Source organism: Salvelinus alpinus, chromosome 6 (genome assembly GCF_045679555.1).
Source record: "Salvelinus alpinus chromosome 6, SLU_Salpinus.1, whole genome shotgun sequence".
In the NCBI taxonomy this organism is placed as follows: domain Eukaryota; kingdom Metazoa; phylum Chordata; class Actinopteri; order Salmoniformes; family Salmonidae; genus Salvelinus; species Salvelinus alpinus.
In genome coordinates, this window is record NC_092091.1 from 19,056,734 (window position 1) to 19,080,910 (window position 24,177).

The 24,177-nt window shown below is 46.2% G+C and overlaps 1 protein-coding gene across 1 annotated transcript in view; it reads left to right on the forward strand.

Annotated features, from left to right (window-relative positions):
• LOC139578293 (plexin-B2-like) overlaps positions 1-24,177 on the forward strand; it is a 204,162-nt gene that overhangs the window by 140,823 nt on the left and 39,162 nt on the right. Inside the window, exons 3-6 of the mRNA XM_071405698.1 lie at positions 19,159-20,306; positions 20,570-20,758; positions 21,202-21,327; positions 21,638-21,738. Of these exons, the coding sequence (XP_071261799.1) occupies positions 19,161-20,306; positions 20,570-20,758; positions 21,202-21,327; positions 21,638-21,738 (1,562 nt within the window). The 5' untranslated portion in view covers positions 19,159-19,160. The remainder of the gene's footprint in view (positions 1-19,158; positions 20,307-20,569; positions 20,759-21,201; positions 21,328-21,637; positions 21,739-24,177) is intronic.

Below are 24,177 nucleotides of genomic sequence, written 5' to 3' on the forward strand. Positions count from 1 at the left end.
CTGCTCTCCTCTAGACTACTCAGGCAGTTCAGGGCTCTGTTCTCCTCTAGTCTACTCAGGCAGTTCAGGGCTCTGTTCTCCTCTAGTCTACTCAGGCAGTTCAGGGCTCTGTTCTCCTCTAGTCTACTCAGGCAGTTCAGGGCTCTGTTCTCCTCTAGTCTACTCAGGCAGTTCAGGGCTCTGTTCTCCTCTAGACTACTCAGGCAGTTCAGGGCTAGGCCATCAAGGCCAGCTAATGGTGTTTATTTAGCCATTAGTCAGGCCCTGTTCAGCAGCCTCTCTCTGTTTTGCTCTTGGGGCCTCATAGGGACATATAGGCAGACAGACAGCAGTGTGATGACTGACAGATGAGAGGGGAGAATGAGACTTTATAGGATTGGATGGGAGATGTGAATGTAGGCAGAATAGGTGTGGTGGTCGTATCTAATACCCAATATGCCTCTATCCTCTGGGTGAATAAGACCTGCGTGTGTAGTAGCTCCTAGATTCTGTATGGTTTACTGTAACTGGCCAGTGTCAGCAGCAGTAAGATTCTGTTTGGTTTACTGTAACTGGCCAGCGTCAGCAGCAGTAAGATTCTGTATGGTTTACTGTAACTGGCCAGCGTCAGCAGCAGTAAGATTCTGTTTGGTTTACTGTAACTGGCCAGCGTCAGCAGCAATAAGATTCTGTTTGGTTTACTGTAACTGGCCAGCGTCAGCAGCAATAAGATTCTGTTTGGTTTACTGTAACTGGCCAGCGTCAGCAGCAATAAGATTCTGTTTGGTTTACTGTAACTGGCCAGCGTCAGCAGCAGTAAGATTCTGTTTGGTTTACTGTAACTGGCCAGCGTCAGCAGCAGTAAGATTCTGTTTGGTTTACTGTAACTGGCCAGCGTCAGCAGCAGTAAGATTCTGTATGGTTTACTGTAACTGGCCAGCGTCAGCAGCAATAAGATTCTGTATGGTTTACTGTAACTGGACAGCGTCAGCAGCAGTAAGATTCTGTTTGGTTTACTGTAACTGGCCAGCGTCAGCAGCAATAAGATTCTGTATGGTTTACTGTAACTGGCCAGCGTCAGCAGCAATAAGATTCTGTTTGGTTTACTGTAACTGGCCAGCGTCAGCAGCAATAAGATTCTGTATGGTTTACTGTAACTAAGATTCTGTTTGGTTTACTGTAACTGGCCAGCGTCAGCAGCAGTAAGATTCTGTATGGTTTACTGTAACTGGCCAGCGTCAGCAGCAGTAAGATTCTGTATGGTTTACTGTAACTGGCCAGCATCAGCAGCAGTAAGATTCTGTATGGTTTACTGTAACTGGCCAGCGTCAGCAGCAGTAAGATTCTGTTTGGTTTACTGTAACTGGCCAGCGTCAGCAGCAATAAGATTATGTATGGTTTACTGTAACTGGCCAGCGTCAGCAGCAATAAGATTCTGTTTGGTTTACTGTAACTGGCCAGCGTCAGCAGCAATAAGATTCTGTATGGTTTACTGTAACTAAGATTCTGTTTGGTTTACTGTAACTGGCCAGCGTCAGCAGCAGTAAGATTCTGTATGGTTTACTGTAACTGGCCAGTGTCAGCAGCAGTAAGATTCTGTATGGTTTACTGTAACTGACCAGCGTCAGCAGCAGTAAGATTCTGTATGGTTTACTGTAACTGGCCAGCGTCAGCAGCAGTACGATTCTGTTTGGTTTACTGTAACTGGCCAGCGTCAGCAGCAGTAAGATTCTGTATGGTTTACTGTAACTGGCCAGCGTCAGCAGCAATAAGATTCTGTATGGTTTACTGTAACTGGCCAGCGTCAGCAGCAGTAAGATTCTGTATGGTTTACTGTAACTGGCCAGCGTCAGCAGCAGTAAGATTCTGTATGGTTTACTGTAACTGGCCAGTGTCAGCAGCAGTAAGATTCTGTATGGTTTACTGTAACTGGCCAGTGTCAGCTGCAGTAAGATTCTGTATGGTTTACTGTAACTGGCCAGCGTCAGCAGCAGTAAGATTCTGTATTGTTTACTGTAACTGGCCAGTGTCAGCAGCAGTAAGATTCTGTATGGTTTACTGTAACTGGCCAGCGTCAGCAGCAATAAGATTCTGTATGGTTTACTGTAACTGGCCAGCGTCAGCAGCAATAAGATTCTGTATGGTTTACTGTAACTGGCCAGCGTCAGCAGCAGTAAGATTCTTTATGGTTTACTGTAACTGGCCAGTGTCAGCAGCAATAAGATTCTGTATGGTTTACTGTAACTGGCCAGCGTCAGCAGCAATAAGATTCTGTATGGTTTACTGTAACTGGCCAGCGTCAGCAGCAGTAAGATTCTGTATGGTTTACTGTAACTGGACAGCGTCAGCAGCAGTAAGATTCTGTATGGTTTACTGTAACTGGACAGCGTCAGCAGCAGTAAGATTCTGTATGGTTTACTGTAACTGGCCAGCGTCAGCAGCAATAAGATTCTGTATGGTTTACTGTAACTGGCCAGCGTCAGCAGCAATAAGATTCTGTATGGTTTACTGTAACTGGCCAGCGTAAGCAGCAGTAAGATTCTGTATGGTTTACTGTAACTGGCCAGCGTCAGCAGCAGTACGATTCTGTATGGTTTACTGTAACTGGCCAGCGTCAGCAGCAGTAAGATTCTGTATGGTTTACTGTAACTGGCCAGCGTCAGCAGCAGTAAGATTCTGTATGGTTTACTGTAACTGGCCAGCGTCAGCAGCAGTACGATTCTGTTTGGTTTACTGTAACTGGCCAGCGTCAGCAGCAGTACGATTCTGTTTGGTTTACTGTAACTGGCCAGCGTCAGCAGCAGTAAGATTCTGTATGGTTTACTGTAACTGGCCAGCGTCAGCAGCAGTAAGATTCTGTATGGTTTACTGTAACTGGCCAGCGTCAGCAGCAGCAGCAGTAAGATTCTGTATGGTTTACTGTAACTGGCCAGCGTCAGCAGCAGTAAGATTCTGTATGGTTTACTGTAACTGGCCAGCGTCAGCAGCAGTAAGATTCTGTACGGTTTACTGTAACTGGCCAGCGTCAGCAGCAATAAGGATCTGTACGCTTTACTGTAACTAGCCAGCGTCAGCAGCAATAAGATTCTGTATGGTTTACTGTAACTAGCCAGCGTCAGCAGCAGTAAGATTCTGTTTGGTTTACTGTAACTGGCCAGCGTCAGCAGCAGTACGATTCTGTATGGTTTACTGTAACTGGCCAGCGTCAGCAGCAATAAGATTCTGTATGGTTTACTGTAACTGGCCAGCGTCAGCAGCAATAAGATTCTGTATGGTTTACTGTAACTGGCCAGCGTCAGCAGCAGTAAGATTCTGTATGGTTTACTGTAACTGGCCAGCGTCAGCAGCAGTAAGATTCTTTATGGTTTACTGTAACTGGCCAGCGTCAGCAGCAGTGAGATTCTTTATGGTTTACTGTAACTGGCCAGCGTCAGCAGCAGTAAGATTCTTTATGGTTTACTGTAACTGGCCAGCGTCAGCAGCAGTAAGATTCTGTATGGTTTACTGTAACTGGCCAGCGTCAGCAGCAGTAAGATTCTGTATGGTTTACTGTAACTGGACAGCGTCAGCAGCAGTAAGATTCTTTATGGTTTACTGTAACTGGCCAGCGTCAGCAGCAGTAAGATTCTGTATGGTTTACTGTAACTGGCCAGCGTCAGCAGCAGTAAGATTCTTTATGGTTTACTGTAACTGGCCAGCGTCAGCAGCAGTAAGATTCTTTATGGTTTACTGTAACTGGCCAGCGTCAGCAGCAGTAAGATTCTGTATGGTTTACTGTAACTGGCCAGCGTCAGCAGCAGTAAGATTCTGTATGGTTTACTGTAACTGGACAGCGTCAGCAGCAGTAAGATTCTGTATGGTTTACTGTAACTGGCCAGCGTCAGCAGCAGTAAGATTCTGTACGGTTTACTGTAACTGGCCAGCGTCAGCAGCAATAAGAATCTGTACGCTTTACTGTAACTGGCCAGCGTCAGCAGCAATAAGATTCTGTATGGTTTACTGTAACTAGCCAGCGTCAGCAGCAGTAAGATTCTGTTTGGTTTACTGTAACTGGCCAGCGTCAGCAGCAATAAGATTCTGTATGGTTTACTGTAACTGGCCAGCGTCAGCAGCAATAAGATTCTGTATGGTTTACTGTAACTGGCCAGCGTCAGCAGCAATAAGATTCTGTATGGTTTACTGTAACTGGCCAGCGTCAGCAGGAATAAGATTCTGTATGGTTTACTGTAACTGGACAGCGTCAGCAGCAGTAAGTGGACTCCTTGGGTTGAGATCTCCAAAACGTTCAGTCTGCTAGTACACTGACTCATCTGGAGGTGTGACTGACAGGTAGCAGCCCACACAAAACAGCAATTTACACCCATCACAACTCTCTGTCAGTCTTTCTCATCTGTCCCTTTCTCTCTTTCCATCACAAGTCAGTATTTTTTAATTTGACCAGGTACTGTAAGCCATCACTAGCCGGCTTCCACCCGGTTACGCAACCTTGCACCTTAGAGGCTGCTGCCCCATATACATAGACTTGGAATCACTGGCCACTTTAATAATGAAACACTAGTCACTTCAATAATGTTTAACTAATGTTTACATACTGCTTTACTCATCTCATATGTATATATTGTTTTCTATTCTACTATATTTTAGTCAATGCCACTCTGACATTGCTCGATCTAATATTTATTTATTTATTAGTTCCATTCTTTAACTTTTAGATTTGTGTGTATTGTTGTGAATTGTTAGATACTACTGCGCTGTTGGAGCTAGGAACACAAGCATGTCGCTACACCCGCAATAACATCTGCTAAATATGTGTCCAATAAAATGATATTTAAGTTGACTGAGGACACATTCTCAGCAACAACCTAGGGAATAGTTACAGGGATGAATGAGCCAATTGGAAGCTGGGGCTGATTAGGTGGCCATGATGGTATGAGGGCCAAATTGGAAATTTAGCCAGGACACCAGGGTTGGCACCTCTACTCTTACAATAAGTGCCATGGGATCTTTAGTGACCACAGTGATGCAGGACACCCTTTTAACATTACATCCGAAAGACAGCACCTTACACAGGGTCATGTTCCCAGTCCCTGCCATGGGGCATTAGGATATTTGTTTTGACCAGAGGAAAGAGTGCCTCCTACTGGCCCTCCAACACCACTTCCAGCAGCATCTGGTTTCCCATCCAGGGACCGACAAGGACCAATGCTGCTTAGCTTCAGAGGCAAGGCAGCAGTGGAATGCAGGGTGGTATGCTGCTGGCCAGAACAAAGCCTCTCTCCACAATTCCCTCTGTTCACTAGGGAGTCTCTCTCAGTGTGTCAGTGAGTGAAAACCACACTGCTTTACGCTGTACCAGTGTTTAGGGTTGGGCAGCATGCAGCATGCAGCATCCGTAACAGGTGAATGGGAGGGTTAGCGCTAGTCAGGTTTGGATGTAACGTGTAAACGTGGTCTTTTTAATCCAACGTCATGTGCACACCCCATATGTGTGACTTGTGTAAGAATGTAGTGGCGGGGTATTGTATTAGGATATGCAGTACACTATTTCATATATATTTAATGGAGACAAGATCAGTATTCCCCTTGAAACTCCAGAAACAGAGGGGTGAAACTAAACCATATTATATTGCAAGCTACCTTCATGGCTCATCGGCATTTATGCCGGCGAAGTTAGATCATTATACCTAATAAGGTGTGTAATGGATTCCTTCCCTGACTTCTTAATTGTAGCAAGGTCTGGACTTGTTTGTTATTGAAGTGGTACAATAGCGTGTGCTGTGTTTGGGAGGAGTTTTGACTGGTGGAGGTGTGTGTGTGTGTGTCTCTTCGGCAGAAAAGCTAGTGCTTAATCAGATTGTATAGGCTGTGTGGCGAGTTTTGGTGTGTGTCTCTCTTCTGCAGAGTTGCTGGCTAGTGGAGTTGTGTGTCTGTCTGTTCTGCAGTGGGCCTGAGTTTTGAGGTAGAGTCTTGGATGAAGGTGTGTGTGCCTTTTCTGCAGTGGGCCTAGTGCCTAATCAGGTTCCCTGCACGCCAGCTGTGTCCACAGCAAATAGCCACTTTGTCCCAGTGGAGAGGACACTCAACCAGCAGGGAGGGAGGAGGCCAGAAAGAACTGGGAGATTATCTCAACCTGCTGCCGCAGTGAGCGAGAGAGGGTGTGTGTGCGTGTATGTGTGTGTTTGCATGTGCACACACGCACCCTTCCTCCCTTGTGTGTGTGTGTTTGCGCAAGAGACAGAGAGGGTGTGTACTGTATGTGAGCAAGCAGCGAGTCATTGTGTCTGCTACTCCACTTGCCGTTTGTAGTCTACTCTCCCACTCAAGTGTCCAGCTGGCAGACAGGAGATAGCTAGGGCCTTGGGACCAGGGACGATGCAGTAAACAGACAAACAGGCTATAATTCCTAATGAGGAAAAGTGCTGTACCTGAACGAAAAGAGAAGTGGGGGCCATATTGACCTCTGCTGCTCCCCCATACACACACTGACATGCACACACGCACACACTGTGCAGCCTATGTGTGTTTTAGTGTACTCGGGTCATGGTAAGTCTCAGGGGTGATGGTACTTAGGCAAGGGCAGCTGTGTCTCTGTGTGTTATAGACCAGAAGGTTTTCATCAATGGCTGCCTGCTCAATGCCCTGCCTGATCACAATGGCTGGGCTAGTTGCCTGGTCCCGTGGCTCATTGCAGTCAGTCAAATTGAAATAAATTAACTGCCAACCCTGACGGCAGGGTAATTGTTCATATGGAAATTGGATTGCCGTCGTCACACGAGCTTCCCTAAGCACTTCTAAAACAATTTCACTCAGATGGGTAGGAGGGGCGGAGCTCATACATTGTGTGAAAGACAGAGAGCTCTCCAGTCCATGCTTCATTTTAACAATGTGTCGTGGAGTCCGTTTTCCTTTAACTGACTGGAGAGAGAACTAGGAGCACTAGGCGCCGTGTAACGCGCCTGACGTAGACATTAGTTTCTGCCACTCCGTGTGCGCCACCAAACCATTTTGTCATATTGTCTGTAACACGCTTTATCACAGGCTCACAGAACACCCACGCACTGAGACGCACTGAGACACACTGAAACACACTGAGACGCACTGAGACACACTGAGACACACTGAGACGCGCTGAGACCGACAGACACACAGGGCCCGATAGGCAATTGAGCGTTAGCCCCTCTCTCACCCCCGTCTCCGGGCTCCAAGGACTTGCCACTAATTTAATGGTGGCTCACTTTTATCAGCAACATAACACTGAGAAAGGCTTTAATATGAAGATACCACCCGTCACTGTCAGGGATTGCATCTGCTGGTCAGAGAACAAGAGATCTAGAGAGAGAGGAGAGAGCGCTGATATGACAAATGCTGAATATGAATGCGGGCAACCGCCTTGCTGCCATATGGGTGATATCCTATTATGTTTGTCGGTGGGGGGGTCTGTTATTTCTTTATTTATATCTCACTGTCTGCTCTGTTTAATGAGTGGTAGGTCTGAGAGCAGCACTCGTGCTGGGTTTGAAGATGCCTAATCAGCAACAGAGTGGTTGTATGCATATCAAATGACACCCTATTCCTTATACAGTGCACTACTTTTGACCAGGGCCCATAGTTACCAGGGTCCATAGGGCTCTGGTCAAAATAAGTGCACTATATAGGGAATAGGGTGTCATTTGGGACCCATTCAACGACTGTCTGTTCAGCATATTGGAGGAGATGTAATCAGCAGACACTCACTTCCTCCTCCTGCAGCCTGGCTGGAGTATTATCCGAGAGCATAGGATGTGGAGGATCCTCTGTCTGTGCCAGAGAGGATGATGGGTAGGGTCCTCTGTCTGTGCCAGAGAGGACCTTTATGATGCTGCTGTGGCCTGTGTCAAAGGGACACCCCGTGGTAGTCTGCACAAGTGTCTCTGGGTGGCAGGAAATAATTATGCTGTCAGCACTGTGAGTGTGTTTGTGTGTGTGTTCACTCACGTGTGCTCATGGAATGCTCACACTGGCCATTTTTCAATTATCTTTCATTTTTCTCTGCTGGGAGATGTCTTTCCATTCCAGGTGTCTTAGGGAAGGGAGGGTGGAGAAGAGATAGTAGGCAGCCAGAAGCATGTGAGCTATCCAGTTGACGAGCACCAGGTAGCACCAGTTAGCAGGACACACCCAGTCGTTGGCCTGCTTTTCAGGCCTGTACAAGTAGCTCCTCTAGAAAAATGTCCCTTCCTCTCTCCTTTCCCTTACTGTTATCCAAAGTTTGCAGACAAACCTGGGAAGTCAAGGCAGCCGGTAGCTAAACCATGAAGCCCTAATGAGAGATTAATGCTTCTAGTTTTTAAGTCGTTCTCTCCTGCACTGGAACACTGTTTTAATGTAACAATCAGGGCCGAGGCTTTCTCGGGAGCGTCTCTCTTTCCAGATGTGCCTGCTTCGTTAGCGCCTCGCTCTTTTCATTAATATTTATTCCCGGTCATTGGAGGCTTCATTAGCCAGCAACCGACTTATTATAGCAGCTTTTTCCTTATTCAGAATGTCCCAGCCTTTGTAGGAGGGGAGTTCCCTGCTGCCATGTCCTGTACAGAGGTGTGGAGAAATCTAAATAGTTCTTCAGAGAAGTAGAGATGAGCTGGGACAGCCTGGGGACAAAGGAGCTGGGTTCCTCCTGTCACCACTCACCACCACAAGCTCTTTGAAGCCTCCTTAACTCCACTGTTCTGGATTAAGCACATGAAACAAGTATGAAGAGTGATAGATGACAGAGGAGAGGAGACATCCTAGGAGAGAACGAGCTTCTTTGAAAAAGTGTGCAGGATTTATTTTGGCAATGACCCACAATGCAACATCTGAGGAAAGTTTTTATAACAGCAGATTTTTGTTGTTATAGGGAGTGAGAGGTTCGACCGCCCGAAAACCTGCCCACTCGACCCCATCCCCTCCCCTCTTCTCCAGACCATCTCTGGAGACTTTCTCCCATTCCTCACTTCCCTCATCAACTCATCCCTGACCACTGGCTGCGTGTCCCCTCTGACTTCAAAATGTCCCGAGTCACTTTCCTCCTCATCAAGAAACCAACACACAACTCTGACGTCAAAAACTACAGACCGGTATCCCTGCTTTCTTTTCTTTCCAAAACACTCTCTCTGACCAACTCTCTCATTATCGCTCTCAGAACTATCTTCTTGACCCTAACCAGTCAGGCTTTATGATAAGTCATTCAACCGAGACTGCTCTTCTCTGTCTCATGGAGGCTCTCCACACTGCCAAAGCTGACTAGCTCCTCTGTTCTCATCCTCCTAGATCTAAGCTGCCTTCGACACCTTGAACCAACAGATCCTCTTCTCCGCCCTCTCAGGGCTGGGCGTCTCAGGCTTTGCACACTCTTGGATTGCAACCTACCTGGCAGGCCGCTCCTACCAGGTGACGTTGAGAGGATTTGTGTCTGCACCACGTACCCTTATAACTGGTGTCCCCCAGGGCTCAGTTCTAGGCCTTCTTCTGTCTGTACACCAAGTCACTCGGCTCCGTCATATCCTCACATGGTCTCTCCTATCATTACTATGTGGATGACACTCAACTACTTTTCTCTTTCACCCCTTCTGACACCCAGGTGGGGACACGCATATCTGCGTGCCTGACAGATATCTCAGCTTGGATGTCGGCCCACCACCTCAAGCTCAACCTCGAAAACACAGAGCTGCTCTTCCTCCTGGGGAAGGCATGCCTGCTCCAAGACCTCTTCATCACATTTGACAACTTCACGGTGTCCCCGTCCCAGAGTGCAAAGAACCTTGGCGTGACCCTGGACAACACCCTGTCGTTCTCTGAAAACATCAAAGCAGTGACTCTTTCCTGCAGGTTCATGCTCTATAACATCCGTAGAGTACGACACTACCTCACACAGGATGAGGAATTCAGGAACTTGTCATCTCCCGTCTGGACTACTGCAACTCTCTGTTGGCTGGTCTCCTCGCTTGTGTCATCAAACCCCGGCAATTTATCCAGAATTCTGCAGCCCACCTGGTGTTCAACCTTCCCAAGTTCTCCCATGTCACCCGCTTCTCCGCACACTCCACTGGCTTCCAGTCAAAGCTCACAACCACTACAAGACCATGATACTTGCCTACGGAGCAGCAAGAGGAACTGCCCATCCCAACCTTAAGGCTATGCTCAAACCTTACATCCCAACCCGAGCACTCCATTCTGCCACCTCTGGTCTCTTGGCCCTCCCAAGCTCTTCTCTGTCCTGGCACCCCAGCTACCCCCTGAAGCTAGGATAGCAGAGTCCCTGCCCCTTGTCCATCTTCTAAAAACATCTGTCCCCCCCCACCAACTTTTCTGATAGCTACTTTATTGAGGTCAAATGTACTTACTATGACTGTGATATGTGGTAATCCTACCTAGCTATCTTAAGATAAATGCACTACTGTAAGTCGCTCTGGATAAGAGCGTCTGCTGAATGACTAAAATGTGAAATGTAAATGAGAGATTTGCATAAATAGGCAAGAGAGTCTTTGAAGGGATAGAAGTAAGTTGAGCTGAGTTTTCTGTCACCCAAGTGAACACTTCCTGACAATTCCACCAACTATTGTAGCCTACATCTCAGTTTGGGAATGCTTACACAGTCTGTTTGATTGCACTGTACAAAGGCAGGGGTCCTAAATCATTATACGTACCCTGGGCTAGAAAAAGCAGCCAGTGACATTTTGAAAATCCATCTTTTTTGTTTGGAACATTTGAACAGGAATTTGGATAACTAGACTGACAGTGAATTATGGACCTGGAGCATGAAATATGAGTGGATGGGAAATGGAATACTCTCTTCTTTATAATCATGAGTCATTATCACTGTTATGTAATGGCAGGTCACAATAATAAAACTTCAGGGTCGTCTATACTCTACACTAAACAAAGGCAGAATAACCCAAACAAAAGAGCAAAACAAGATTAACCAAAAGGTTGATTAGTCTGGCTCAGCCTGGGATCTACACACTGAACACATCTACACTCAATTGTTTTACAGAAAAACCCATAAACTACCCATTACTCTACATAGGCTCATTGGCTTTAGTGAGATCCCCAGAGGGGCCGTTGGCATACCAGGTCATAAGTAACCCTGTAAAAGGTTCATCATTTCATAGGAGGGTAGGTAAATACTAGCCTAATAGGCTACATCGACACGTCTGTGAATAACTATGGCTGCGTTTACACAAGCAGCCCAATTGTGATATATGTTTTCATCTGTTTTGACAATAATTGGTCAAAAAATAAGAATTGTGCTCCCTGTGTAAATGCAGCCTATGTTTGTAGGTGTTAAGAGACCAGGGTGACTTTCAGCCAAACATCATCCTGCTATGTTCTTGTTTCCCATAATAACAAGAGTAAAGACCTACCAAACCCTCCTGGTGGGAGTGAGCACAGGGGGCGAGTTTATAACACAGTTTACATTTTAATGGAATTGTTTAAGAGTATGAATTAAAAAGGGCAGATATATTTACCTCGAGAAATGGGGCTCCGAAAGGAATGAGGTTGTGAAATGAAAAAGCAAAATTAAATCATGGACTAGGGGAGGACGGACACTTTAATGCAAATGGGAGTAAGAGCTGAAATGAACTGGAGAGCAAACATCTAATCAGTACTCTCCCCACTTAGTGCTCTGAGCAAAGGCAGGTTAACATAATAAATCACAGATTCACAGGCAGCTAGGCACAGACTGCCTCCCTCCCTCCTTCCCTCTATCTCTCCCTCCCTCCACCTTTCCACAGGCTTTTCAATTTGACCAGTGTAGCTATGGACTTAACTGCCTAGGTGAAATGAGCAGGATCATATCTCTGTTTGTGTTTGTGTTTGTGTTTGTGTGTGTGTGTGTGTGTGTGTGTGTGTGTGTGTGTGTGTGTGTGTGTGTGCATATGTTTGTGTGTGTGTTTGTGTGTGTGTGTGTGTGTGTGCATATGTTTGTGTGTGTGTGTGTAGAATGCTTGTGCCTGCTTGTGTATGTATATGTGTGTGCATATGCTTGTGGTACATTGTGTGTGTGTGGGGGGGGGGGGGGGGGGGTGTATGTGTGTGCATGTAGGTGTGTATTTGAGCGTGTGTTTGTGTGTGAGAACTATACAGTGAAAGAGGTGGACCATTGCAGATTCAGCCACCTGCAGCTTGACATTACTGTTTTTTACAATCGCTAACATCCTTTTGTCCAATCTGTTGTCACATTTTCAAAACTCTAAACACAATTAGCACAACATCCGTCTGTTGTGGACTATACCATTAACACAATTCATGTTGTTTTCACAGAATATGCAGTCAATTAACACGTTTCTAAAATGCTTACATTTTCTTTACATACAAGCTTACCCAATACCAAAATTGTCTTATTTACAAATGCTTGCACACAGCATGCCCGAAATGAAGACCTAATGTTCAAAACCTTAAATATAGTATAAAGCCTCTACTTCTGCAACAACAGCAGCTCAAAAGCTATATTGAAACACCTGATAAGCATTTTTGAATGAACAGACCATTGAGAAATAGCTGATTTACTGTAAGTTGTGTAAAATAGAAAAACCACAGCTGATTCCAATCTCAATCGGAGACATAGCCCAGTGTTGAAGTTATTTCAATTACATGGACATACACAGTAAAAAGGGGTCCCCTGGATTGATTTTGTTCAATGTGGATACAGAACAACACAGAGGAGCAGAGAAAGAAAAAAGCATGTCTGGACAAGGGAGAGGAGTAGTTGGACCAGGGAGAGGAGTAGTTGGACCAGGGAGAGGAGTAGTTGGACCAGGGAGAGGAGTAGTTGGACCAGGGAGAGGAGTAGTTGGACCAGGGAGAGGAGTAGTTGGACCAGGGAGAGAAATAGTTGGACCAGGGAGAGGAGTAGGACCAGGGAGAGAAATAGTTGGACCAGGAAGAGGAGTAGGACCAGGGAGAGAAATAGTTGGACCAGGGAGAGGAGTAGTTGGACCAGGGAGAGGAGTAGCTGGACCAGGCAGAGGAGTAGTTGGACCAGGGAGAGAAGTAGTTGGACCAGGCAGAGGAGTAGCTGGACCAGGCAGAGGAGTAGCTGGACCAGGCAGAGGAGTAGTTGGACCAGGGAGAGAAATAGTTGGACCAGGGAGAGGAGTAGTTGGACCAGGGAGAGGAGTAGCTGGACCAGGGAGAGGAGTAGCTAGACCAGGCAGAGGAGTAGCTGGACCAGGCAGAGAAGTAGCTGGACCAGGGAGAGAAGTAGTTGAACCAGGCAGAGGAGTAGCTGGACCAGGCAGAGGAGTAGTTGGACCAGGGAGAGAAGTAGTTGGACCAGGCAGAGGAGTAGCTGGACCAGGCAGAGGAGTAGCTGGACCAGGCAGAGGAGTAGTTGGACCAGGCAGAGGAGTAGTTGGACCAGGCAGAGGAGTAGCTGGACAAGGCAGAGGAGTAGTTGGACCAGGCAGAGGAGTAGTTGGACCAGGCAGAGGAGTAGTTGGACCAGGCAGAGGAGTAGTTGGACCAGGCAGAGGAGTAGTTGGACCAGGGAGAGGAGTAGCTGGACCAGGCAGAGGAGTAGCTGGACTAGGCAGAGGAGTAGTTGGACCTGCAGATGAGTAGTTGGACCAGGCAGAGGAGTAGTTGGACCAGGACAAGGGAAAAGGAGAGGTAGGGGGAGAGGAGTAAGAATGTGTGGTGGTGTTCAAAGGAGAGTAAGAGCTGTTGTCACTGACGAAATAAGAGCCACCATCATAGACCAGGGAGAGAAGTAGTTGGACCAGGGAGAGGAGTAGCTGGACCCGGCAGAGGAGTAGTTGGACCAGGCAGAGGAGTAGCTGGACCAGGCAGAGGAGTAGTTGGACCAGGGAGAGAAGTAGCTGGACCAGGCAGAGGAGTAGTTGGACCAGGCAGAGGAGTAGTTGGACCAGGGAGAGAAGTAGCTGGACCAGGCAGAGGAGTAGTTGGACCAGGCAGAGGAGTAGCTGGACCAGGGAGAGGAGTAGCTGGACTAGGCAGAGGAGTAGTTGGACCTGCAGATGAGTAGTTGGACCAGGCAGAGGAGTAGTTGGACCAGGACAAGGGAAAAGGAGAGGTAGGGGGAGAGGAGTAAGAATGTGTGGTGGTGTTCAAAGGAGAGTAAGAGCTGTTGTCACTGACGAAATAAGAGCCACCATCATAGACCATGTGATAATCCATGGACTATCACTGAGAGACTGGTGAAAGAGTCCAGCCTAATACCATGGACTATCACTGAGAGGCTGGTGAAAGAGTCCAGCCTAATACCATGGACTATCACTGAGAGACTGGTGAAAGAGTCCAGCCTAATACCATGGTCTATCACTGAGAGAGGCTGGTGAAAGAGTCCAGTCTAATACTATGGTCTATCACTGAGAGAGGCTGGTCAGAGTCCAGCCTAATCTCAGACGGTCAACCGTGGCTTCCATTATCTGGAATTTTCAACAAACCAACAGGTAAGTTTTGCATTTCACAGGGGCTTCTTCTATCATTACTGTTGCCATGTCCCACAGTAACTGTATCCCACCAGTCCAAATGCAAATACATATGTTGTATTTTTGTTCCTCTAAAGGACACAACTTCTTCCTCCCTCTGGGGGAAGAGGAAAGCTCCTCAGTGAAGACCAAGAACATGGATTGGTAGGATTGGTCATTGCTGACAATGCAATAAAACTGAGAGAAATTCAGACCAGAATTGTAGAGGACAACCTGGTATGTCACAATGTGGAAAGCATCAGCCTGACTACCATTGCTCGGACTCTGACCAAACACAGAGTTCGAATGAAACAGTTGTACACAGTTCCTTTTGAAAGGAACAGTGAGCGGGTCAAGGAACTCCGGCACCAATACGTCCAGGTACGGTGTCTATCCAATATGTCTTGTTCTATAGTGAGTTTTACACTATGCTACTATACATGTTAACATGGGTTACAGTACATACAGTAGGACATCCTGAAAAGCATTTACACATACTGTGTTTGATTTCTTTCGAAGAGTCATGGAGTTGGAGTCTAATCAGACCCCACATGAAATAATTGATGTAGAGGAGGCAGGGTTTAACCTGGCAAAAACACGTCAGCAAAAACACGTCGGCGGGGAAGAAACGTCATCAGGAAAAGGGCCACCGTTGATGTGCAGAGTCAGAGAGGAGCAAATATCACAATGTGTGCTGCAATCTCGAGTGCTGGTTTGGTCCTGCAGAAATGCCAGATTGGTTCCTACAACACTGAGCGCCTTCTTTTGTGTTTAGATGACCTCCACCAACAACTGGTGCCAGAAGCAGAAAGGGAACAGGTGGGAGGAAACATGAGGACATTTGTGATTGCATGGGACAATGTAGCATTCCACCATTCACATGCAATCACAAACTGGTCTGCAGCCCATCCAAGAATGGTTTGCCTTTTCCTCCCTCGTTACTCGCCTTTCTTCAACCCCATTGAGGGGTTTTTTTCTGCCTGGAGGTGGAAAGTGTATGATCATCGGCCACATGACCAAATGTCCCTCCTGGATGCAATGGATGCCGGCTGCAGAGACATCTCAGCTGAAGACTGCCAGGGGTGGATAAGGCATGCCAAGCATTTCTATCCAAGGTGCATAGCGAGAGACGACATGTGATGTGATGTGGACGAGAACGTGGCCAAATGCTGAAGATCGTATAGATTAGAACCTGACTGTGCATTTTTGTGTTTTGTCCCTTCTGTGCCTTTTTTACTGTAATTGTGTTTTATTTTTACACATTTGGAACCAAACCAATTTTTTCTACTGTACATTCTATAAAGTACAGATGACTCATTCACTTTTATTTACATTTTAATTTTACCCCCTTTTCTCCCCAATTTCGTGGTATCCAATTGTTAGTAATTACTATCTTGTCTCATCGCTACAACTCCCGTACGGCCTCGGGAGAGACGAAGGTCGAAAGCCATGCGTCCTCTGAAACACAACCCAACCAAGCCGCACTGCTTCTTAACACAGCGCGCCTCCAACCCGGAAGCCAGCCACACCAATGTGTAGGAGGAAACACCGTGCACCTGGCTACCTTGGTTAGCGCGCACTGCGCCCGGCCTGCCACAGGAGTTGCTGGTGCGCGATGAGACAAGGATATCCCTACCGGCCAAACCCTCCCTAACCCGGACGACGCTAGGCCAATTGTGCGTCGCCCCACGGACCTCCCGGTCGCGGCCGGCTGCGACAGAGCCTGGGCGCGAACCCAGAGTCTCTGGTGGCACAGCTAGCGCTGCGATGCAGTGCCTTAGACCACTGCGCCACCCGGGAGGCCTGACTCATTCACTTTTAGATAGTATATTGCCAAAAATGCACACATTTGACACTCAACCAAAAAATGTAGAGTGGTTTACAGTAAAAGGAAACTGAATTATAGAAAACTATGGATTTCATTTTGTCTATTGATGCAGGTAGAACTGAAACATGAAAAGTAATGCAGTTTTCGTAATGCCATCAACTGTTAGTATTTTGAAAGTCGTTGTGCTATGATTGACTATATGTTCCTCTTGGATAGAAAACGTGAGCTGGTGTTTTGACAGAATGATTAGACATTGAGTCGGGTTTGCCGTGTTTTGATAGAGTTAATGTATATAGAGAAAGTTTTTTTGCATTTTGAAATGAAGAGTTTTACTATTTTTGGCTAATTGTGTGTTGCTATGTTAAGAGTTTAGAAAAAGTATCTTAAGTATAGGTAAACGCTTGTTAGCAATTGTAAAAAAAAACTGTAACCACAGCATGGGCAATCAGCAGCGAGGGAGGAGGATGCCTTTTGCCTCCTGCTGTTTGCAAGTGTGTGGCTGTTTTTGTGTATCAAAGGATGCTGTGTGATCTTATTCCCCCACTAAACAAAGCAACCGGCTTACTGAACATATTGTATTTCCTCTTGCTAAAAGGAGAAGAGAAAGAACATGATGAATGTTTGCCAAGATCTGTCGACAGACTGCCATTGTTCAGTTTCAAAGTACGGCTTTGAGATGTAGTTATTGGCCTTATTCTATTCAGCCGTGGGAGTTCCTCTGTAAAGTGTATCCATAAATTCAATCAAATCTAATAATAAAGCATCTTTGTTAAACTTGGTTACCTACATGAAAACAATTCTATAGTAAACCATGGTAAAAATACTATAAAATCTAATGTTATTTGTCACATAGTGGCGTTGAACGTTGAGCTGTAGTCAATGAACAGCATTCTCATGTAGGTGTTCTTTTTGTCCAAGTGGAATAGGCCAGTGTGGAGTGCAATAGAGATTGCGTCATCTGTAGATCTGTTTAGGTGGTATGTGAATTGTAGTGGGTCCAAGGTGTCTGGGATGCTGGTGTTGACGTTAGCCATGACCAGCCTTTCAAAGCATTTTGTGGCTACAGATATAAGTGCTTCGGGGCGATAGTCATTTAGACAGGTTACCTTGGCGTTTTTGGGCACAGGGACTATGGTGGTCTTCTTGAAATATGTAGGTATTACAGACTGGGTCAGGTAGAGGTTAAAAATGTCAGTGAAGACACTTGCCAGCTGGTCAGAGCATGCTCTGAGTACACTTCCTGGTAATCCGTCTGGCATACTTTTTAATGAAGCCGGTGACTGATGTGGTAAACTCCTCAATGCCATCGTGTGAATGTTAACCTGTTTAAAGGTCTTTCTCATATTGGCTACGGAGAGAGTGATCACAGTTTGTGCTCTCACGCATGGTTCAGTGTTGCTTGCCTCGAAGCAAGCATAGAAGGCATTTGGCATCTGGGTTAGTGTCCCACCTCTTCAAAGTGGCAGCTCTAGCTTTTAGCTCAGTGTGGATGTTGCCTGTAATCCATGGCTTCTGGTTGGGATATATACGCACGGTCACTGTGGGGACGACGAAGTCGTCAATGTACTTTTTAATGAAGCCGGTGACTGATGTGGTAAACTCCTCAATGCCATCGGATGAATTGTGGGACATATTCCAGTCTGTGCTAGCAAAACAGTTCTGAATCTTAGCATCTGCTTCATTGGACCACATCTGAATTGAGCATGTCACTGGTACCTCCTGTTTGAGTTTTTGCTGGTAAGCAGGAATCCGGAGGAAACAGTTCATGTCAGATTTGCCAAATGGAGGGTGAGGGAGAGCTTTGTATGTGTTTCTTTGTGTGTATTAAAGGTAATCTAGAGTTTATTTTTTGCACAGGTGACATACTGGTAGAAATAAGGAAAACTGTTTTATATTTTCCTGCATTAAAATCCCCGGACCATGAGAAACAACGGCTCTGGGTGAGCATTTTGTTGTAGGTTAATGTCCCTATATATGTCATTGAGTGCGGTCTTAGTGCCAGCATTGGTTTGTGGTGGTAAATAAACAGCTTTGAAAAATATAGATGAACACTGTCTTGGTAAATAGTATGGTCTACAGCTTATCATGAGGTATTCTAACTCAGGTGAGCAGAACCTCGAGACCACCTTAATATTAGAGATCACGCACAAGCTGTTGTTAACAAAGATACACACGCCCAAACCCTTGAGTTTACGAGACAATTCCGTTCTATCCTGCCGATGCATAGAAAAACCAGCAAGATTTATATTAACAATGTCATTGTTCCGCCACGACTCTGTGAAGCACAGTTTTTCAGGTCCCGTTGATAGAATAGGCGTGAACTTAGCTTGTCTAGTTTGTTCTCCAGTGATTGTACATTCGCCAGTAGAACAGAGGGTAGAGATGGTTTATGTACTCGTAGTTTCATCTGGCTGCCCCCACGTCGGCCTGTATATCGTAGTTTCATCAGGCTGCCCCCACGTTGGCCCGTATATCGTAGTTTCATCAGGGTGCCTCTATATCACCGTCTTTTCCTCTAGCGAGTGTCGGGATTAGAGCCTGGTCCCGGGTGAGCAGTATGTCCGAGTCATTGAAGTAGTATTCTTCATCCAAATCAAGGTTAGTGATCGCTGTACTGATGTCCAGAAGCTCTTTTTGATAACAGGAAACGATGGCGAAAACATTATGTTAAAAAAAAATAATAATTCTCAGCGATTCACTGTGTTTTTGCAGACTTTACTGTAGTATTCACTGTAGTGTTTTTGTGTCATGATGAAACACCTCTGCATAGAGAAAAAGGGAATGTCCAGTCACTGTTGTGCTGCTCCCATGTGATGTCTTAGGTGATACCATCACAACATTTCAAGCAACATAGTGTGCATCACCCCTAATCCTCTCCTCTGTCTCTCCTCTCTTCTCAAGAGATGACAAGCTGGGTCCAGGTCGCTCTTCTTCTCCTCTGTCTCCTCCTGTTATGCCTGTCTGCAGCCGGGGACCAGCTGCAGGAGGAGGCGCTCCTGCACTTCTCCTCCATAACGCCCATCAATAACGTGGTTCAGGACCCCCGTAGCGGGCGCGTCTACCTGGGTGCCGTCAACACCATCTACCAGCTGGACGAGGCGCTGCGTGAAGAGGCCCGCACCGTGACTGGCCCCAAGGAGGATGCCCGCACCTGCACCCCGCCTGTCTCCACTCCGTACTGCCAGGACACCAAGCCCAGCCCTAATGTCAATAAGCTGCTGCTGGTGCACCCATCCAACGGCTCACTGATCGTCTGTGGGTCCCGATACCGGGGTATCTGTTCCCTCCTCAACCTGAGCAATGTGGAGCAGCAACTGTACTACAGTGACTCTAAGGGGGAGAGGACTTATGTAGCTAGCATAGAGGACGGGGTAGCCGTGGTGGCCGTCATGTCTACATACGTTAATAAAGACGGCAACACCTTTAATGTGTTTCTGGTGGGAAAGGGCTACGGCAGCCTGGACAGCTCCAAACTCATCAGCACGCGCATCCTCCAGGACTACCGCGACTGGGTGGTATTCGAGAGCATCATCGAGGCGTCCACCGTGCAGGCAACACCCTTCGTGCCCAAGTACCTGCACGACTTCCGCCACGCCTTCAAGGAGGAGGGCTTTGTCTACTTCCTGTTCTCCAGGACCATGGGAAGCACCGATAACAAGAACCTCACCTTCGTGTCTCGACTGTGTGAGGACGACCCTCACTACTACTCTTACACAGAGCTGCAGCTCAACTGTGGCCCGGGGAACAGGTACAACAAGGTGCAGGCAGCCTATGTGGCGTCCCCAGGTAAAGAGCTGGCCCAGGGGATGACGGAGTCGGGCCAGTATGGTCAAGTACTCCCCTGGCACAAGGTGCTGTTCATGGTGGCCAGCCCGGATGACGACGGCGCCGACTCGGCCCTGTGCATGTACCCTCTAAACACCATCAATGAGAGGCTGGTGGACATCATCAGTGCCTGCTACAGCGACTCGGGCAAGATCGCAGGCATCCCAGCTGTGGACATCCCCTACTCCTACAAGACAGACGAGTTCTGCACCTCCCATATTGACGTAAGTAGCTTAGCCTTTATCATCCACTTCAAAGGACAGAGACAGAAGAAACAGAGTCAGTGATTTTAAAAGAATTTCCCTTTTAATCAATAATGCAAATATATGTATATGACACCTTTGGTTTTCAGGTCCCTTGTTTCCATTTTTTTTTTTTTTTTGTCTGAAGAGATCCTGCTGGCTATATCTCTCCTCTCCTTCAAAAGATAGATTGATTTAAGAGATATAGTAGTTCTCTTGTCTCTTAAATCTCTCTCCCTCTGCAGAAAGACACTCTGAACAACTATAAGTGTGGGGCGGACTTCCTTCCCTCTCCACTGGCCAGTAAGCCAGAGTTTGCCCTGCAGGCGAAGGCGGTCATCATCAGGAGGTGCCTGCTGACCGCTGTGGCCATCGCTGTGGAGAATGACCACACTATCGCCTTCCTGGGGAACAGCCTGGGAGAGGTGTACAAGGTAAGGAGAGGGTGGAATGGGACGTGTGGGAGAGGGTGGTTTTCGGAGGTGTGCAAGGTAATGCCTAGGGAAAGTGTACAAGGTAAGGGGCTAGGGAAAGTGTACAAGGTAAGGGGCAAGGGGAAGAGTCGAAGTTAAGGGGCTAGGGGAAGTCGAAGGTAAGGGGCTAGGGGAAGTGTACAAGGTAAGGGGCTAGGGGAAGAGTAGACGGTAAGGGGAAGTGTACAAGGTAAGGGGCTAGGGGCAGTGTACAAGGTAAGGGGCTAGGAGAGGATGCAATGATAGAGGGAGTTGTTGGTAGACAGATTATTTTGTTGTCCGTGTTGTGCTCCATTGCAGGAGCCTAGCGTGTGTTGAGAAGGAGCCTAGCATGTGTTGAGAAGGAGCCTAGCGTGTGTTTAGTGTTCTGTGTTGAGAGTTCTTTGTCTGGTTCTGCCTGGCAGGTGCATCTGACTGCCAACCCAGAGGTGTACAGTCAAGTGCCAGGGGACACCACAGGGAAACGCATCAACAAAAAACTCTTCTTTGACGCCAGCCACAGCCACCTGTATATCACCACTGAGAAAAAGGTACAGTTCTCCATTAGCGTTCTGTACAGACCTCCAGACAGTACTTCTGTTTGTCAGTCATTGTTGTTATTGCTGTGGAGAGAGAAAGGGAAAGACCCTGTGTGTTAACCACAGCTAGAGGAAGTAATGTTGATACTGTTTGTGTTGTTGACTGCATGCTACTATCGATCATCAAGATTTTTAAGTGAATTTCAACGCTACAGACATTTCAGTGTTCCGATAAACCTCCAGTCCTGACATGTTTGTATCTCTAAGGTCCCACTGTAATGCTGTTTGTGTTGTGGGCTGTGTCTGTGCATTACTACTGTAGATCACCAAGATGCCAGTGCAGACGTGCCATCTGAAAACAGACTGCCAGTCCTGTGTGTCACCATGGGACCCCTACTGTGGCTGGTGTGTTCTGGAGGGCAGGTAAGAAAATACTTTATACATACTCCCAAACATTTTATGGAGGGAACCAGATAAGCGTATATCTCATATATCCCTAAACAGAGCTAGATAGGGCCTGCCTCCATCAGAGTGTAGATGTGTATTAAGAGCATCCTGTCGGTCTGTATCACCGCCTGGTACAGCAATTGCACCGTCCGCAAACGCAGGGCTCTCCAGAGGGTGGTGCGGTCAGCACAACGCATTACTGAGGGCACACTGCCTGCCCTCCAGGGCATCTACAGCACCCGGTGTCACAGGAAGGACATTAAGATCATCAAGGACCTCAGCCACCCGAGCCACGGCCTGTTCACCCCGCTTCCATCTAGAAGGTAGAGACAGTACAGGTGCTTCAAAGCTGGAACCGAGAGACTGAAAAAAAGCTTCTATTTCCAGGCCATCAGACTGTTAAACAGTCACCACTAGTGGCCTCCATCCAGTACCCTTCCCTGAACCTTAGTCACTGTTCTAGTCGGCTACCACCCGGTACTCTACCCTGCACCTTAGAGACTGCTGCCCTATGTACATAGAGTCATATGACATGCTATTTTATCAAATCAATTCTCTGTAATTAATATTACCTGATTAAACTAATCATGTAAATGTAATTAACTAGAAGTCGGGGCACCATGGAAGAATGTTTATAGAGCTGTTGTCTTCCGAATAAACTCTTAAAGATCTGGTGGTCTTTGATATCAATAGCAGTCAATTATTAATCGCCACCTTATTCAGTCTCATCTGAACGTCGTAAAATTCTTGGTTATCTTCACGAACCCTGGTTAACAAGTTGAATCAGCAATAAAAGCATTTTTTTAAATTATTTTACTAAATACCTAAATAATCACACAGAATTACATGGATGGATCATACATTGATTACTAATTATGTCATAAAAGAAAACGTCCCTAGTGGATGAAACTGATATGACGACTGGTTACACAAAGAAAGGTGGTTGGGTTTGAATGAAAGAGCGGGAAGACTAGGAACAAAAGGATTGGGTCTCTATCGGACCTTGAGAAGCTTGTGTGGTAGAACGAATAAGTTGTAGTACCCTGTCGTTCTGAAGAGATTGTCTGTCCTTTCCTAGGCCATGCACGTTTACAGCTGCTGCTGATAACTCAACGTCTAGGATGTATCACTTCTTTAGTGAATAAGAGTTCAAAGTTCATACCAAGTTGCTATACTCAGCTCATGCTATATTATGGCTGGTGTAGTCGAAATTCGTACTTCCAGCGTTGCGATCGTCACCTCCACGTTGAAATTAGCCCTTTTAAACGTATGGACACTAGTCCTCCCGTTGTCGGGAACATAAGTTCATTTCGTTAGGTTGTAGTTGATATTAGCCCTTTTAAACGTATGGACACTAGTCCTCACGTCATCGGGAACACAAGGTTGACTTTCGTCAACGGGCTTTTGTAGTGTGGGAGAGACGGCGTGCTTCATAGTTCTCAACCAATGTCACTTGGGCAGGGTCACTGAGTGAGCATAGTTCACTTATGAAAACAATTCTCTCATTTAGAAGCTAAAATTACATTTAATCTTTTCACAAATAGTTTCATATTTAAACATTTAAATTGCACAACAATTCCATGTGAATCTGATAACTAGAATGTGATGACTTTCCAAGATACAATTTATGTTGTCCTGTCATGAGTAATAACATCTCAGACGACAACTGATCTGACATAATATTCTTTAAGTACCATCGGATACTTTCAACTGGTTGTTTTTACTGAAATATTGTTCCGTTCCCAACCTTTTAATGTTACCATACTCTCTCTATGTTAACAAAGGGCTTTCCAAGAGACCATTCTGTAGAGTAGAGAAAGAAAAGGGGGAAAGGTATTTATGGGGGTCATAAACCTCACCAACAGGGCAACGTCATGACAATAGAGAACACTGGTCACTTTAATAATGTTTACATACTGTTTTACTCACTTCATATGTATATACTGTATTCTAGTCAAGGTTCATCCTATATAACTACTGCTGAACACATCTTTCATACACTGTCCAGATTGTCTACACACACCCTTATATACATGTATATATACTGTATATTTATATTCCAGACTCGTTCTGATATTTCTTAATTTCTTTCTTTCAATTTTGGGGGATTTGTGTGTACTGTTTTGTATCGTTAGGTGTACTGCACTGTTGGAGCTAGAAACGTAAGCATTTTGCTGCACCTGCGATAACATCTGCTAAATATGTGTACACGACCAATAACATTTGATCCGATTTGATTGATCTGCTCTGTTTCAATAACCTGGGCCCTTCATAGTGTTTCTGCTTTACTTCTTAATTTCTGTGGCACTGAGAGAGCAGAGTATTTTTGTTAGAGCCATATAAGTAGAGCTCCACTGTGCTATTGACTGTTATTTCTACAATAGTGTTATCAGTACGTTAACCGATAAAACTCAA